We start from the raw sequence: 18,115 nt of genomic DNA on the forward strand, positions 1-18,115 counted from the left end.
TTTGGATACTAGGTGGGGTAGGTAGATGACTACAGAGGTGCAGAAACAAAATGTAAACAAATGATAGATACACTAAGAACACAATAGAATGGCTCCAACAATACATGTGTATGTTATTCATTGCTCACTCTCTCTCTCTTTTACCCCCTTGGCTGTGATATGTGACTCGCTCACCAAACACAGGATCACACAAAATAAGAACTTAATTCACTGTGGAGAATTCCTTGATATTTTTTGTCAGGAATATTTATTTGCCAGAAACATAATTGAACAGACACATTTTTCCAAAACAAATTGTCTTTTTATTTCTAAATTCTAAATATATGATTGTTATACATCATTGTGCATTGTGTGTGTGTAATGTTGTTTATACACGTGGACCCCAAGAAGAAGAATTGTTGCTTGGGCGATGGCTAGGGGATCCAAATAAATAGAATGCATGAACCAAACTAAACTAAAATATATTTTTAACATAGAAAACAGATTTGCATGGACAAGATACATTCTTGTAGATTCTCTTCACATTCAATAGTACCCTGGCTTAGGCTTGATGGTGGTCACAACTGTGATGCGCTGCGGGTCCCAGACACAGTCTTCCTCCAGGCCGCTCGGCACCATGCCACAGTCGGGAGGCACCCAGGCGGTGTCGAACACCTCCCCATAGCGGGAGTCATGCCAGGTCTTCTGACGCGGATGTCGTTGGCGGTTGATAGCGATGACTTTCCCCACGTTGACCTGCACCTTAATGACGACCCTCTGGGACACGTGCAGCTCTATAGGGTAAGCGCTGGCCTTCAGCAGGTCACGGGTGAGGTAAACACCAGGTCCCAGCATCCCACCCTCTGACTGACGGAAACCGTTGGCCACGATCTTCATGGCGTTCTCCCTGGAGGTGCCATGGTACATGATGTAGGTTCTATCACGTTCTGGCTGTGACAGACCGAGTCGCTGGACTCCAACAGGCAGCTCAAAGTCATCTTCAGCCCACTGATATTGGCTCATGTTGGTGTCACTGTAGAAAACAAAGTTTCATGCAATGACTCAAAAGATTCAAATTGTGCAAAGGTGCAACAAAATCACATTGAATTGAATGCATAAATGTATAATAATTACAAACATAATAATAATAATAATGATAATAATAATAATAATAATAATAATAATAATAATAATAATAATAATAATAATAATAATAATAATAATAATAATAATAATAATAATAATAATAATAATAATAATAATAATAATAATAATAATAATAATAATAATAATAATAATAATAATAATAATAATAATAATAATAATAATTATTATTATTATTATAATAATAATAATAATAATAATAATAATAATAATAATAATAATAGTAATGTTGTTTATACACGTGGACCCCAAGAAGAAGAATTGTTGCTTGGGTGATGGCTAGGGGATCCAAATAAATAGAATGCATGAACCAAACTAAACTAAAATATATTTTTAACATAGAAAACAGATTTGCATGGACAAGATACATTCTTGTAGATTCTCTTCACATTCAATAGTACCCTGGCTTAGGCTTGATGGTGGTCACAACTGTGATGCGCTGCGGGTCCCAGACACAGTCTTCCTCCAGGCCGCTCGGCACCATGCCACAGTAGGGAGGCACCCAGGCGGTGTCGAACACCTCCCCATAGCGGGAGTCATGCCAGGTCTTCTGACGCGGATGTCGTTGGCGGTTGATAGCGATGACTTTCCCCACGTTGACCTGCACCTTAATGACGACCCTCTGGGACACGTGCAGCTCTATAGGGTAGGCGCTGGCCTTCTTCAGGTCACGGGTGAGGTAAACACCAGGTCCCAGCATCCCACCCTCTGACTGACGGAAACCGTTGGCCACGATCTTCATGGCGTTCTCCCTGGAGGTGCCATGGTACATGATGTAGGTTCTATCACGTTCTGGCTGTAACAGACCAAGTCGCTGGACTCCATGAGGCAGCTCAAAGTCATCTTCAGCCCACTGATATTGGCTCATGTTGGTGTCAATGTCACTGTAGAAAACAAAGTTTCATGCAATGACTCAAAAGATTCAAATTGTGCAAAGGTGCAACAAAATCACATTGAATTGAATGCATAAATGTATAATAATTACAAACATAATAATAATAATGATAATAATAATAATAATAATAATAATAATAATAATAATAATAATAATAATAATAATAATAATAATAATAATAATAATAATAATAATAATAATAATAATAATAATAATAATAATAATAATAATAATAATAATAATAATAATAATAATAATAATAATAATAATAATAATAATAATAATAATAATAATAATAGTAATGTTGTTTATACACGTGGACCCCAAGAAGAAGAATTGTTGCTTGGGCGATGGCTAGGGGATCCAAATAAATAGAATGCATGAACCAAACTAAACTAAAATATATTTTTAACATAGAAAACAGATTTGCATGGACAAGATACATTCTTGTAGATTCTCTTCACATTCAATAGTACCCTGGCTTAGGCTTGATGGTGGTCACAACTGTGATGCGCTGCGGGTCCCAGACACAGTCTTCCTCCAGGCCGCTCGGCACCATGCCACAGTCGGGAGGCACCCAGGCGGTGTCGAACACCTCCCCATAGCGGGAGTCATGCCAGGTCTTCTGACGCGGATGTCGTTGGCGGTTGATAGCGATGACTTTCCCCACGTTGACCTGCACCTTAATGACGACCCTCTGGGACACGTCCAGCTCTATAGGGTAAGCGCTGGCCTTCAGCAGGTCACGGGTGAGGTAAACACCAGGTCCCAGCATCCCACCCTCTGACTGACGGAAACCGTTGGCCACGATCTTCATGGCGTTCTCCCTGGAGGTGCCATGGTACATGATGTAGGTTCTATCACGTTCTGGCTGTGACAGACCGAGTCGCTGGACTCCAACAGGCAGCTCAAAGTCATCTTCAGCCCACTGATATTGGCTCATGTTGGTGTCAATGTCACTGTAGAAAACAAAGTTTCATGCAATGACTCAAAAGATTCAAATTGTGCAAAGGTGCAACAAAATCACATTGAATTGAATGCATAAATGTATAATAATTACAAACATAATAATAATAATGATAATAATAATAATAATAATAATAATAATAATAATAATAATAATAATAATAATAATAATAATAATAATAATAATAATAATAATAATAATAATAATAATAATAATAATAATAATAATAATAATAATAATAATAATAATAACTAGAAGGGCACCCAGAGAGATGTGAACAGGCATGCTTTAATTTTTAGCAATGCTATAGAATATATATCTTAATTGAAAAGGGGGCAGCCTTTTACATTTCATTTCATTTTACATTTCACTTCATTTAATTTCATTTCAAACCTTTATTTAAACTCAAAAGGCAACTGAGGTTTCCCTCATTTACAGTCACGTCGAGTGTACATAAGAAACAAGCTAAATTATATATATATATAATTTAGCTTGTTTCTTATGTACACTCGACGTGACTGTCAATGAGGGATATATAATATAATAATCTTCATGAGATTAGATCCAGCATGAGCAGCAAAGGTGAGAGCTCTGTTGAAGCACTGCTGGTCTCAATTTGCTCTGTTGCTCAATTTGCAAATGTATTAATAGAATTATTAATAATAATTATGATAATAATAATAATAATAATAATAATAATAATAACAATAATAATAATTTAAAAAAAAAAGACATTGTCGCTTTAAGTAAAAAAATATATAGATACAGTCTGCAAGTTGAGAAACTGAGGCTACTTCAAAAAGGTTTTGTAGGCAAGCAGCATACCACCCTATAAATCTTAAAGGTGTAACAATATCACTTCAAATTGTGTGCCACCAATGTTACACTAAGTATGTAGCATTTCATTATGTAAAAATAATCATAAGAAATGGGTAGAAGTGTGCCAGTGATATCATCTTACCTCCTACAGTTCGTCTGGAATTGTGTTGATCTCAGAATGCAGGCAGAGGTGAAGTTAACTTTATAGGGAGGACGTTTTACTGATACATCTTTCACTTTAGTTTCCTGTCTTTTATTGTCTCTTAAGTTTCAATGCTATTATGCACTTTGTTACCTGGGTGTGCCTACAGTTTATGGACCTTACGACACACACACACACACACACACACACACACACACACACACACACACACACACACACACACACACACACACACACACACACACACACACAGACGCACACACACACACACACACACACACACACACACACACACACACACACACACACACACACACACACACACACACACACACACACACACACACACACACACACACACACACACACACACACACACACACACACACACACACATACACACTCTGTGTGTAACACTGTGCTCTTCATCACAGGTTATGGAGCTCAAGCTGGTCCATCCAATGGCCAAGCAACCAAAGGCAACGGTACAGCTGAGTTTATTTAACAGAATACCTATATCTGCTAGCGGTGCAATCATTTACCCATTTCACTCTCAACTGTGATTAAAAACATCACTTGGCAACGGTATTCTGTGATATATATATATAATACAACATGCATGTAATACTAATGAGCAGGTAGATGGTGTAAGCGTATACTTACATATACATGGTATTCGTATATATACACAAATCATTTGAGAATGGAATGTGTATATACACAAACATCTGATAATATACATCAGATGTATACATATAAGGGCGGCTGATTTGGCGCAGTGGGCAAGGCGCTCGCCACTAACGCGGGATACGCTGGGTTCGAGCCCAGCTCTCTGCGTTGCTACCGGCTGGCCGGTCGTTCATACTAACACAATTGGCAAGTGTTAGAGGGTGGGAAAGCCGGTGGGTGAGGATTTGACGTTGTGGACAGCGACTCCTACAGGTCGGTTTGGTGACGCCGGTGCGACGGAAGCAGGAAGTAGCGGGGGCAGCGTGAGCCTCCCACACGTTACTCCTCGCCACTGAGTGTTTGAGCTGCTGCGGTGAAAAGATGCGGCAGGCTGCCTCCTCGTGTACCGGAGGGGACCCGTGATGCAAGGCTTCTATCCTCACTACAACATAGTCTAGCAACGTTCAAGACAGGGGAGGGAAGAATTGGATAAAATACGAAATTGGGATGGGAGAAAAATAGAAAATGGGGAGAAAAAGTGGATAAAAAAAAAAGATGTATACATATACATATTATATAGCTGTACAGTATACATAGAGATGTATCTACTGACACACAAGCACTAGCTCAATGTAGTGAAGCCCACCCAGAACACAGAGACTGAGAAGACATTCACTTCTACCCTAAAACTAGACGTTTATAAAATGCTATGCTATGTTATCCCCTCCATAATATCGCAAAATAAATGACTGTATAATAATTGTAATACTGTGAAACCTTTACAATTATATCCTTAGTATCTACCAATGACAATGCCCCTATTCACTGGATATCAAGATAAGATAAGATAAGATATTCCTTTATTGATCCCCTTGGGGAAATTCAGGGCCATTATGAGATACTGTAATAATTAGAAATCATTTCAAGATTGGGAGAGATGTGAATGTTTTTCTGATTAATTGAAATCCGTTACTCTGCTCTCTACTCTCTCCCCTGTTCCTCTGCTCTCCAGGTAACGGAGCCGCTGGTGCAGAGACTGGAAACGGTGCTCCTTCCAACGGTACGTCACCTGTCACCCTGCTGTCACCCTGCTGTCACCCTGCTGTCACCCTGCTGTCACCCTGCTGTCACCCTGCTGTCACCCTGCTGTCACCCTGCTGTCACCCTGCTGTCACCCTGCTGTCACCCTGCTGTCACCCTGCTGTCACCCTGCTGTCACCCTGCTGTCACCCTGCTGTCACCCTGCTGTCACCCTGCTGTCACCCTGCTGTCACCCTGCTGTCACCCTGCTGTCACCCTGCTGTCACCCTGCTGTCACCCTGCTGTCATACTGTCACCCTGCTGTCACCCTGCTGTCACCCTGCTGTCACCCTGCTGTCACCCTGCTGTCACCCTGCTGTCACCCTGCTGTCACCCTGCTGTCACCCTGCTGTCATGCTGTCACCCTGCTGTCATGCTGTCACCCTGCTGTCACCCTGCTGTCACCCTGCTGTCATACTGTCACCCTGCTGTCACCCTGCTGTCATACTGTCACCCTGCTGTCACCCTGCTGTCACCCTGCTGTCACCCTGCTGTCACCCTGCTGTCACCCTGCTGTCACCCTGCTGTCACCCTGCTGTCACCCTGCTGTCACCCTGCTGTCACCCTGCTGTCACCCTGCTGTCACCCTGCTGTCACCCTGCTGTCACCCTGCTGTCACCCTGCTGTCACCCTGCTGTCACCCTGCTGTCACCCTGCTGTCACCCTGCTGTCACCCTGCTGTCACCCTGCTGTCATACTGTCACCCTGCTGTCACCCTGCTGTCACCCTGCTGTCACCCTGCTGTCACCCTGCTGTCACCCTGCTGTCACCCTGCTGTCACCCTGCTGTCACCCTGCTGTCATACTGTCACCCTGCTGTCACCCTGCTGTCACCCTGCTGTCACCCTGCTGTCACCCTGCTGTCACCCTGCTGTCACCCTGCTGTCACCCTGCTGTCATGCTGTCACCCTGCTGTCATGCTGTCACCCTGCTGTCACCCTGCTGTCACCCTGCTGTCATACTGTCACCCTGCTGTCACCCTGCTGTCACCCTGCTGTCACCCTGCTGTCACCCTGCTGTCATACTGTCACCCTGCTGTCACCCTGCTGTCACCCTGCTGTCACCCTGCTGTCACCCTGCTGTCACCCTGCTGTCACCCTGCTGTCACCCTGCTGTCACCCTGCTGTCACCCTGCTGTCACCCTGCTGTCATGCTGTCACCCTGCTGTCATACTGTCACCCTGCTGTCACCCTGCTGTCACCCTGCTGTCACCCTGCTGTCATACTGTCACCCTGCTGTCATACTGTCACCCTGCTGTCATGCTGTCACCCTGCTGTCACCCTGCTGTCACCCTGCTGTCACCCTGCTGTCATACTGTCACCCTGCTGTCACCCTGCTGTCACCCTGCTGTCACCCTGCTGTCACCCTGCTGTCATACTGTCACCCTGCTGTCATGCTGTCACCCTGCTGTCACCCTGCTGTCATACTGTCACCCTGCTGTCATGCTGTCACCCTGCTGTCACCCTGCTGTCATACTGTCACCCTGCTGTCATGCTGTCACCCTGCTGTCATGCTGTCACCCTGCTGTCACCCTGCTGTCACCCTGCTGTCATACTGTCACCCTGCTGTCATGCTGTCACCCTGCTGTCATGCTGTCACCCTGCTGTCACCCTGCTGTCATGCTGTCACCCTGCTGTCATACTGTCACCCTGCTGTCATGCTGTCACCCTGCTGTCACCCTGCTGTCATACTGTCACCCTGCTGTCATGCTGTCACCCTGCTGTCATGCTGTCACCCTGCTGTCATACTGTCACCCTGCTGTCATGCTGTCACCCTGCTGTCACCCTGCTGTCATGCTGTCACCCTGCTGTCATACTGTCACCCTGCTGTCATGCTGTCACCCTGCTGTCACCCTGCTGTCATACTGTCACCCTGCTGTCATACTGTCACCCTGCTGTCACCCTGCTGTCATACTGTCACCCTGCTGTCATACTGTCACCCTGCTGTCACCCTGCTGTCATACTGTCACCCTGCTGTCATACTGTCACCCTGCTGTCATGCTGTCACCCTGCTGTCACCCTGCTGTCATGCTGTCACCCTGCTGTCATACTGTCACCCTGCTGTCATGCTGTCACCCTGCTGTCATACTGTCACCCTGCTGTCATACTGTCACCCTGCTGTCACCCTGCTGTCATACTGTCACCCTGCTGTCATACTGTCACCCTGCTGTCACCCTGCTGTCATACTGTCACCCTGCTGTCACCCTGCTGTCACCCTGCTGTCATACTGTCACCCTGCTGTCATACTGTCACCCTGCTGTCACCCTGCTGTCTTACTGTCATACTGATCCTTCTATATACCTACGTATACACCTGCATATAACACATAGAACTCTGTATGATAGCATGTACAATAATGCTGTATATACAATAGAATAGAAATACTTTTATTATCCCGAGGGAGATTTTACACTGCAAATCGCTCACATTAAACATTTAGACAGAACAAGTCACGAATAAGAATAACAAAACAAATTGCCTAAGAATAGAATAAAATATACAGTAAATAAATACAGTAAAAATATACAGTAGGTGTAATATTGCACAGTGTTGTTTCAAAAGTAAGAGTCCAGGAAGATGGTAACTGTCACTCTGTGCTCAGTGATGCAGTGAGGCACAGTGATGCATTGTAAAGTCTGATGGCTGTCGGAATGAAGGACTTCCTGTGCCGTTCAGTGCTGCATTTAGGTAGTGTGAGCCTAGCACTGAACATGCTCCTCCTGTCAGCCAAGTCTGTGTATAGTGGGTGGGAGGGGTTTTCCCTGATGGCCTGGAGCTTAGCAAGGCTCCTCCTCTCCTCTATGTATATATAATATACATTTATACTTGCCGTATATATATTAATCCACATCTGTCTGTACATACCTGCATATAATCATTGTTACATATCTGTAGATACTATATCTATATCTGTACATATCCCTTACCTACTCTTACTAGTTATGCTGCTGGCCAGTATGACTTTACTACCATAGTGTCTTTTTTTTTTTGTATCCACTTTTTCTCCCATTTTCTATATTTTCTCCCATCCCAATTTCTTATCATCCAATTCAACCCTCCCCTGTCACGAACGCTGCTTCTTGCCTCCCACAAGCCGGCTGCAATGTGGACTAAGTCATACATAGCACAAGTCCCCTCCGGTACTTGAGGTAACAGCAGTCGCATCTTTTCACCTGCGCAGCTCGATCTCTCAGTGGCGAGGAGTAACACGTGGGAGGCTCACGCTGCCCCCGACACTTCCTGATTCTACTGCGCAGGCGCACCAACCGACCTGTAGGAGTCGCTGTCCACAACGCCCGATCCCCACCCATCAGTTTCCCACCCCCTAATACGGCCAATGTGTATTAGTATGAACGACCAGCTAAACTGAAAGCAATGTGGAGCGTTGGGCTCGAACAGGCGAGCCCAGCGTCTCCGCATTCGTGGCGAGCGCCTTGCCCACTACGCCACGTAGCCGCCCCACTACCATAGTGTCTTTATACCTGTATCACTGTACATTAATACTACAACTCTGTACATACACCTGATTAGCACTATTACTCAGTAGTACTAATTTATATATTTTATATCCAGCTTAATCACCTGTACATTGTATATTACTATCGCACTTTATTGTTACATTTGCACTCTGGTTGGATGCCAAACTTCTTTTAGTTGTACTGTACTTGTGCTGCATGATGACAATACATTTTAAACTAATGTAATGTGGTGTGTTTGTCACAGCAGGTGAGGCCGCTCCAGCAGCTGTACCCAACGGCCAGGCAACTAAAGGCAACGGTACATATCCCTCCAGTCTCTCTCTGTACATGTTCATTAGGTTTAGTTACATTTTTGTTTTATTTGTCACATATAAGCTACAGTACATGTACATTACAGTGAAATGCTTGGTTCTGTATGAGCCTCCTGAGATTGTGCTTCATACAGTAAAACAATTTAAAGAATAATGTCCAAACACTATAGAAAATATACAATATATATATATTCAAACTAAAGTACAACCTAAAGTACAAATGAAGTACAAAATGCAAACAATGAGGGACAAAATGCAAACTTAAAAAAAGAAAAATGCTAAATGCAAAAATGGGGTATGGATGTAGTGCAAATCCTTTTGTAATAAATAGACAGAATATGGTGTAGTGTTAAAAGTGTTATGTAATATTGCTGCATGTTCACAGTCCCAGCAGGCAGCTTGGTAGTGTCTAAGCACTCGCCTACCACCGCAGAGAGAGTCAGCGGTACCTCCGTCTTTGTCAGTCGTCCCTACAGACATATTGTCAGTGTTTGCGGCTGGGAAGCTGGTCGTTGCAACAGCAACTCCTACTGGTCGGTCAGGGCGCCTGTTCAGCAGGGAGGGGATCTGGGGGAGATAGCGTGAACTTCCGCATGTGTTACATTCTCCCAGTGAAACTCCCAGGTGAAATGAAGCGGCTGGCGACTCCACATTAGTCTACACACCCTCCGCAGACCGACAGTAGGGCAGCATGTGGTAGTCTACACCCTCCCCAGACCAACAGTCGGGCAGCATGTGGTAGTCTACACCCTCCACAGACCGACAGTAGGGCAGCATGTGGTAGTATATACCCTCCCCAGACCAACAGTAGGGCAGCATGTGGTAGTATACACCCTCCCCAGACCATCAGTAGGGCAGCATGTGGTAGTCTACACACCCTCCCCAGACCAACAGTAGGGCAGCATGTGGTAGTCTACACCCTCCCCAGGCTGACAGTAGGGCAGCATGTGGTAGTCTACACCATCCACAGACCGACAGTAGGGCAGCATGTGGTAGTCTACACCCCCCCCAGACCGACAGTAGGGCAGCATGTGGTAGTCTACACCCTCCCCAGACCGACAGTAGGGCAGCTGACAGGGGAAATTGGCATAATCTAATCTAATTTCAATGGATGAGCAGAACAGGCACCTCTTAACCTGCAAACATGTGGGCCCTTTTTAGGACGATTTGCCCACCGGCACATTGGCGACCACTAGTGCCTCGGGGTTGCATATTCTGTAATACAATATATAAACCGAATTAAAGCGTAATTTGTTGCCTGTCGATAGCCCTTTCAGGTGACAAAATCCGTTCAGCGGTTCTCGAGTTAAATGCCGATATTTGAGGCTTGTGCAAAGTACACGGTATTGCGCAAAATACCACTCCTGACTCTTGGGGCTCTAGTTCCGTCAATAATTTGGCAATCTCGAAAATGATTGTGGAGGGTTGTAGCCAATGAGTGTGGCTTTCCAATGATACCCCAACTGAGGATGTACGAATCAGGGAAGAGAAAAACCGCAGAATGAATTGAAGTCTAAGAAAACTGAGCTTTTCACAGTTTACCAAAATCACTCCTAATCACTCATTTCTGAACGGATCTTTATGAAATTTGGACATGTACTACATAAGGCTTCAGGCTCCATACGAATTGCTGAGGAAATACTACTTCTGGACTACTAACTACTACAGAAAAACTTGAGTAACAAGTTTTTCTACAACTCAAGTTCAGACCTATGTTACTCTATTTCATTAGCACTAAAAGTGCTAATGAAGTGCCATTTTCTTTCTGGAATCAGAAACGTCAGAATGTCCTCTTTCAAAAGAGACCAGGCTTATGCATGTGCTATAAGTATAAAGTATAGTGTTTTGCTTTGTAAAAAAGTATGCAGTCCTCAAAAACTAAAACTAAAATGGCCAATTTTGGGGGTGCCTGTTAAGAGGTTTGGACGCGTTAACATTCTGTCGTTATCATGAATGAATTATGATGGAAAACACTTAGTTACTGTAACTCCATTGGCAGGTAACGGAGCTCATGCTGCTGCTGCCAACGGACAAGGAACCAAAGGCAACGGTACAGTAGTTCCTACTTAGACAATAGTTCCTACTTACAGTAGTTCCTACTTAGAGTAGACAATAGTTCCTACTTAGACAGTAGGGGTGGGAATCACCAGAGGCCCCACGATACCATATCACAATACTTAAGTCACAATACGATATTATCACGATACTTAAGTCACAATACGCTATTATCGCAATACTTAAGTCATGATACAATATTATCACAACACAATATTAGCACGATACTTAAGTCACGATACGATAGTACATAGGCTATATTGTGATCCATTACCTTTTTCAACTGCAAATTATGTCCCCAGTGGAAAACCTGGTCAACATCTGCAATAGAAACATATATACGTCTGTTTTATATAATAAGATCACGTTTTTAGTATTTACATGTTTGCAGCAAAATGGGATTGTCCAAAAAAAGGTATATATAGACTATAGAGTCAGTGTATTGATCAGCACACAACATATACTAACATATCAGTACTATGCTGTATAAACCCCCGTCCCCCCGTCCCTAATGGACATAGGGTCACTTTCCAGGACATAAACACAGACAAGATAGAGACCTTTTTCCAATACTGGAAACTGTGTGTACAATACAAGAAAGACGGCAGCCCATACACACAACACTGTTAAGATACGATATGATACTGTAAGATAAGATATCCACAGACATCGGGGCGTCATAGCAACATGGGGAGGTACATGTATGGTACACACTTTTTAGCAGTGAAGAGGCAGCATGCATATATATATTATGTCACCATAGTCAATGACAGACAGGAATGTGGCTTGAACAAGTTTATTTTTGGCCTCAAAAGAAAAGCATTGAGGGTTAAGATAAGGTTTAGGTGGTTAAGATAAGGTTCTGGTGTTAAGATAAGGTTCTGGTGGTTAAGATAAGGTTCTGGTGGTTAAGATAATGTTCTGGTGCTTAAGATACGGTTCTGGTGCTTAAGATAAGGTTCTGGTGTTAAGATAAGGTTCTGGTGTTAAGATAAGGTTCTGGTGGTTAAGATAAGGTTCTGGTGTTAAGATAAGGTTCTGGTGGTTAAGATAAGTTTCTGGTGGTTAAGATACGGTTCTGGTGGTTAAGATAAGGTTCTGGTGGTTAAGATAAGGTTCTGGTGGTTAAGATAAGTTTCTGGTGTTAAGATAAGGTTCTGGTGGTTAAGATAAGTTTCTGGTGGTTAAGATAAGGTTCTGATGGTTAAGATAAGGTTCTGGTGCTTAAGATAAGGTTCTGGTGGTTAAGATAAGGTTCTGGTGGTTAAGATAAGGTTCAGGTGCTTAAGATAAGGTTCTGGTGGTTAAGATAAGGTTCTGGTGGTTAAGATAAGGTTTAGGTGGTTAAGATAAGGTTATGGTGGTTAATATAAGGTTCTGGTGCTTAAGATAAGGTTCTGGTGGTTAAGATAAGGTTTAGGTGGTTAAGATAATGTTTAGGTGGTGGTTAAGATAAGGTTCTGGTGGTTAAGATAAGGTTTAGGTGGTTAAGATAAGGTTCTGGTGGTTAAGATAAGGTTTAGGTGGTTAAGATAAGGTTTAGGTGGTTAAGATAAGGTTCTGGTGGTTAAGATAATGTTTAGGTGGTTAAGATAAGGTTTAGGTGGTTAAGATAAGGTTCTGGTGGTTAAGATAATGTTTAGGTGGTTAAGATAAGGTTTAGGTGGTTAAGATAAGGTTCTGGTGGTTAAGATAATGTTTAGGTGGTTAAGATAAGGTTTAGGTGGTTAAGATAAGGTTCTGGTGGTTAAGATAATGTTTAGGTGGTTAAGATAAGGTTCTGGTGGTTAAGATACGGTTCTGGTGGTTAAGATAAGGTTCTGGTGGTTAAGATAAGGTTTAGGTGGTTAAGATAAGGTTCTGGTGGTTAAGATAAGGTTTAGGTGGTTAAGATAAGGTTTAGGTGGTTAAGATAAGGTTTAGGTGGTTAAGATAAGGTTCTGGTGGTTAAGATAAGGTTCTGGTGGTTAAGATAAGGTTTAGGTGGTTAATATAAGGTTTAGGTGGTTAAGATAATGTTTAGGTGGTTAAGATAAGGTTCTGGTGGTTAAGATAAGGTTCTGGTGGTTAAGATAAGGTTCTGATGTTAAGATAAGGTTCTGGTGGTTAAGATAAGGTTCTGGTGGTTAAGATAAGGCTCTGATGTTAAGATAAGGTTCTGGTGGTTAAGATAAGGTTCTGGTGGTTAAGATAAGGTTTAGGTGGTTAAGATAAGGTTCTGGTGGTTAAGATAAGGTTCTGGTGGTTAAGATAGGGTTCTGGTGGTTAAGATAAGGTTCTGGTGGTTAAGATAAGGTTTAGGTGGTTAAGATAAGGTTCTGATGTCATTCCAGGCTACGGGGCAGCAGCTGCTCCAGCCAACGGACAAGGAACTAAAGGCAACGGTACGGTAGCTTCACACTCATCACTTCATCTGTGTTTGGTAAATATTTATTACACTATTACAATATATACATATATATATTATTAAAGTGAATTCCTCTGTTTACCAGGTTATGGTGCTGGTGCTGGGGCTGCTCCTAATGGGAATGGAGCTAAAGCTAATGGTAACGTCTACTGAACTCCAAGTGATTTAAACCTGTTGTACAGTATTATTATTATTATTACTACAGATATCATCCCCTCAGATCATGACACAGTGTTCCATATAACCCATATATCTCTGTAAGATAGCATGTACAATAATGCTGTATATACCGTATATATATATTTATTCTTACCGAATATCTATCTATCTATCTGTCTGTACATATCTGCATATAATCCTTTTTACATATCTATAGATACTATATCTCTAGCTGTACATATCTCTTACCTATACTCTTACTAGTTACACTGCTGGCCAGTATGACTTACTACCATAGTGTCTTTATACCTGTACCACTGTACATATTAATACTACAACTCTGTACAGCACTACACTCAGTAGTACTCATTTATATATGTTATACCCAGTTTAATCACCTGTATATATTAATATTAGTGCTGTCAATCGATTAACATATTTAATCGCGATTAATTGCATGAGAGTCAACAAATGCTTGCTTTATGCAGCCATTTAACACAAAAGGATGACCCTCATGCATTGCAAATTTGCATCAAATTCAAAACAGAGTGATGCACAAAATAACTTAAAAGAAAATAATAATTTAAAACAATGAATAAAGTGTGCATGAAATAATAGGGGAAAGAAAACGTTAGGAACTTGTTACATTCACCCACACAAGGGCTGAGTAATCACCCCCCCCCTCTCTCTCTCACACACACACTCTCTCCCAGCTCTCTTTCTCTCTTGCCCCTTCCTCATCTCTCTCACCCCCTCTCTCTATATCTCACCCACACACACACACACTTCAGAAACAAACATAGTATCAATGAGAGCAGTCTAGTAAAAAAAGAAAAAAAAAGGTAAAATTGTTTTCTTTTTTTCTTTTCTTAAAAGTGAATCGTGAGTTAAAAAAAATAGTGGCGTTAATAGAATCGGGCAAACTTTGACAGCCTTAATTAATATTGCACTTTACTGTTACATTTGCACTCTAGATGGATGCCAAACTTCTTTTCATTGTACTGTACTTGTGCTGCATGACGACAAAACATTTTAATCTAATCTAACGAATGTAAATCTTAGGTCACGGAGCTGCAGCCGGCCCCTCCAATGGGAACGGTGCACAGCCAAATGGTAAGGGGTGCACTGTGGTGATTGGTCGATATATTATGTGCTAAATGGTGATTGGTCGATATATTATGTGCTAAAAGCTAAATGGTGATTGGTCGATATATTATGTGCTAAATGTGTTTGAGCTGCCAGCTTGGTTCAGAGAGGGTTGAGTGTGTGTTGTCTGTGTCTGACAGGAGGCTATGGAGCTAAACCCATGAAAGGCTACGGTCGCTCGCCTTACGGTGCAGGTAACTCCTCCTTCACTTTCACTTTCACATTCTAATGTTTCATTGCCTGATTTATTGAGATGAGTAACGTATAACATAACTGATAGAGTTTCTCATATAAAGGGATACCAAGCGATCAATACAGGATTATCTTTATCTTCTCTTCTCTTCTCTTCTCTTTTCTTCTCTTCTCTTCTCTTCTCTTCTCTTCTCTTCTCTTCTCTTCTCTTCTCTTCTCTTCTCTTCTCTTCTCTTCTCTTCTCTTCTCTTCTCTTCTCTTCTCTTCTCTTCTCTTCTCTTCTCTTCTCTTCTCTTCTCTTCTCTTATCCGCAGCTCTTGGGATGGGAGGTCCCAGAGGTCTGGGAGTGCCTCAGCTGGCAGGACACCAGAGGAAACGTGAGTGTTGTGTCTAATATGATGTTTCTCTTTTTAACTTTACACCCCAGGATCCAGGAAACAATGAGTACAGGAGTACATTTAACCAGCTCAGTGTATATTTGACTAGAAGAGTACATTTATCACCAGCTCAGTGTGTATTTAACTATGTAAGAGTACATTTAACACCAGATCAGTGTGTATTTAACTATGTAAGAGTATATTTAACACCAGATCGGTGTGTATTTAACTATGTAAGAGTACATTTAACACCAGTTCAGTGTGTATTTAACTATGTAAGAGTATATTTAACACCAGATCAGTGTGTATTTAACTATGTAAGAGTACATTTAACACCAGATCAGTGTGTATTTAACTATGTAAGAGTATATTTAACACCAGATCAGTGTGTATTTAACTATGTAAGAGTACATTTAACACCAGATCAGTGTATATTTAACTATGTAAGAGTACATTTAACACCAGATCAGTGTATATTTAACTATGTAAGAGTACATTTAACACCAGTTTATTGTGTATTTAACTATGTAAGAGTATATTTATCACCAGCTCAGTGTGTATATGACTAGAAGAGTACATTTAACACCAGCTCAGTGTGTATTTAACTATGAAAGAGTCTATTTATCACCAGCTCAGTGTGTATTTAACTATGAAAGAGTATATTTATCACCAGCTCAGTGTGTATTTAACTATGAAAGAGTATATTTATCACCAGGGTCCAAAGTTTCAAATGCACTCTTGTAGTCAAATACACACTGAATGTTGACATACATTTAAAACACCACTCTCTAATGCATCTGTAATAATGATATTATAATAATAATAATAATAATAATAATAATAATAATAATAATAATAATAATAATAATAATAATAATAATAATAATAATAATAATAATAATAATAATAATAATAATAATAATAATACAATTTTTGTTTATTTGTATAAATAATATCATTATTTATCTTTCCAGCGTATGGCAGCAATGGGTACGGTCACGGTGGCTATGGAGCTCAATCCATGGGAGGTTAGTCAATACAGCAGTCTTCTTTATAGTCATCTTTTGAAAGAGTCTGTGTGATTTGAGCGAATACATTAGAAATCCTTTTATTGTTCTTTTGTTATTATTATCATCTTTTATTTGTTACTGACATCCTTTGACTTTTGTCCATGAATCTACCTCCCAGGCTACCGGATGAATGGTGGATACCCCCGAGCGGGCCTGGCTCTGGGCGGACATGGGAACGGGGGACACCCCAGAGCGGGCCAGGCTCTGGGCGGACATGGGAACGGGGGACACCCCCGAGGGGGCCAGGCTCTGGGCGGACATGGGAACGGGGGACACAAAGGACCTAAGCCAGGTGTGAAGCCTGCTGTGTGATCTGTGTTTCTGAGTCAAGTTTTCTCAGTTGTTTGATGCTTGTGTAAACTACTAACGAGTCGGTCGCAGTCAACCAGCACCTGCTGACGGGTCCGACCCTTTAGCCCAGCTGGTTAGTGTAAACTACTAACGAGTCGGTCGCAGTCAACCAGCACCTGCTGACGGGTCCGACCCTTTAGCCCAGCTGGTTAGTGTAAACTACTAACGAGTCGGTCGCAGTCAACCAGCACCTGCTGACGGGTCCGACCCTTTAGCCCAGCTGGTTAGTGTAAACTACTAACGAGTCGGTCGCAGTCAACCAGCACCTGCTGACGGGTCCGACCCTTTAGCCCAGCTGGTTAGTGTAAACTACTAACGAGTCGGTCGCAGTCAACCAGCACCTGCTGACGGGTCCGACCCTTTAGCCCAGCTGGTTAGTGTAAACTACTAACGAGTCGGTCACAGTCAACCAGCACCTGCTGACGGGTCCGACCCTTTAGCCCAGCTGGTTAGTGTAAACTACTAATGGGTCAGTCAACCAGCACCTGCTAATGGGTCTGACCCTTTAGCCCAGCTGGTTAGTGCAGCCGCCTGTGGATCCTATGGTCCCTTTAGCCCAGCTGGTTAGTGCGGCCGCCTGTGGATCCTATGGTCCCAGGTTCAAATCCACTCGGTTACACTTGGTTAACATGTCGTTGGTCTGACTCCTGCAGGTTATGGCGGTGCACCCAATGGACAAGGAGCCAAACCCAACGGTACGCCTCCCTTGATCTCTTAAAGGAACATGCTGACATTTTGGGAAATCTTCTCCATAGTCAGACGAGAAGATAGCTACCAATTTCCTCTCTGTGCGTTCTGTAGAAAGCTATCCAGCTTAGCACAAATTAATGGAAG

The 18,115-nt window shown here is 42.5% G+C and overlaps 3 protein-coding genes across 3 annotated transcripts; all 3 read right to left on the reverse strand.

The window, feature by feature from the left end:
• Window positions 1-525: 525 nt before the first annotated feature.
• LOC311235463 (uncharacterized protein) lies at window positions 526-1,002 on the reverse strand (the record flags this gene model as incomplete). Its single annotated transcript, XM_084322926.1, has 1 exon — window positions 526-1,002. The coding sequence occupies one exon, from the start codon at window positions 1,000-1,002 to the stop codon at window positions 526-528; it is 477 nt and encodes a 158-aa protein (XP_084179052.1).
• Window positions 1,003-1,534: 532 nt separating this feature from the next.
• Window positions 1,535-2,011, reverse strand: LOC311235464 (uncharacterized protein; the record flags this gene model as incomplete). Its single annotated transcript, XM_084322927.1, has 1 exon — window positions 1,535-2,011. The coding sequence occupies one exon, from the start codon at window positions 2,009-2,011 to the stop codon at window positions 1,535-1,537; it is 477 nt and encodes a 158-aa protein (XP_084179053.1).
• A 493-nt stretch (window positions 2,012-2,504) lies between these two features.
• Window positions 2,505-2,993, reverse strand: LOC311235465 (uncharacterized protein; the record flags this gene model as incomplete). The annotated part of the gene is made up of 1 exon (XM_084322928.1): window positions 2,505-2,993. The coding sequence occupies exon 1, from the start codon at window positions 2,979-2,981 to the stop codon at window positions 2,505-2,507; it is 477 nt and encodes a 158-aa protein (XP_084179054.1). The 5' UTR covers window positions 2,982-2,993.
• Window positions 2,994-18,115: the final 15,122 nt, after the last annotated feature.

Source organism: Notolepis coatsorum, assembly GCF_963971535.1.
Source record: "Notolepis coatsorum genome assembly, chromosome: 10".
In the NCBI taxonomy this organism is placed as follows: Eukaryota; Metazoa; Chordata; class Actinopteri; order Aulopiformes; family Paralepididae; genus Notolepis; species Notolepis coatsorum.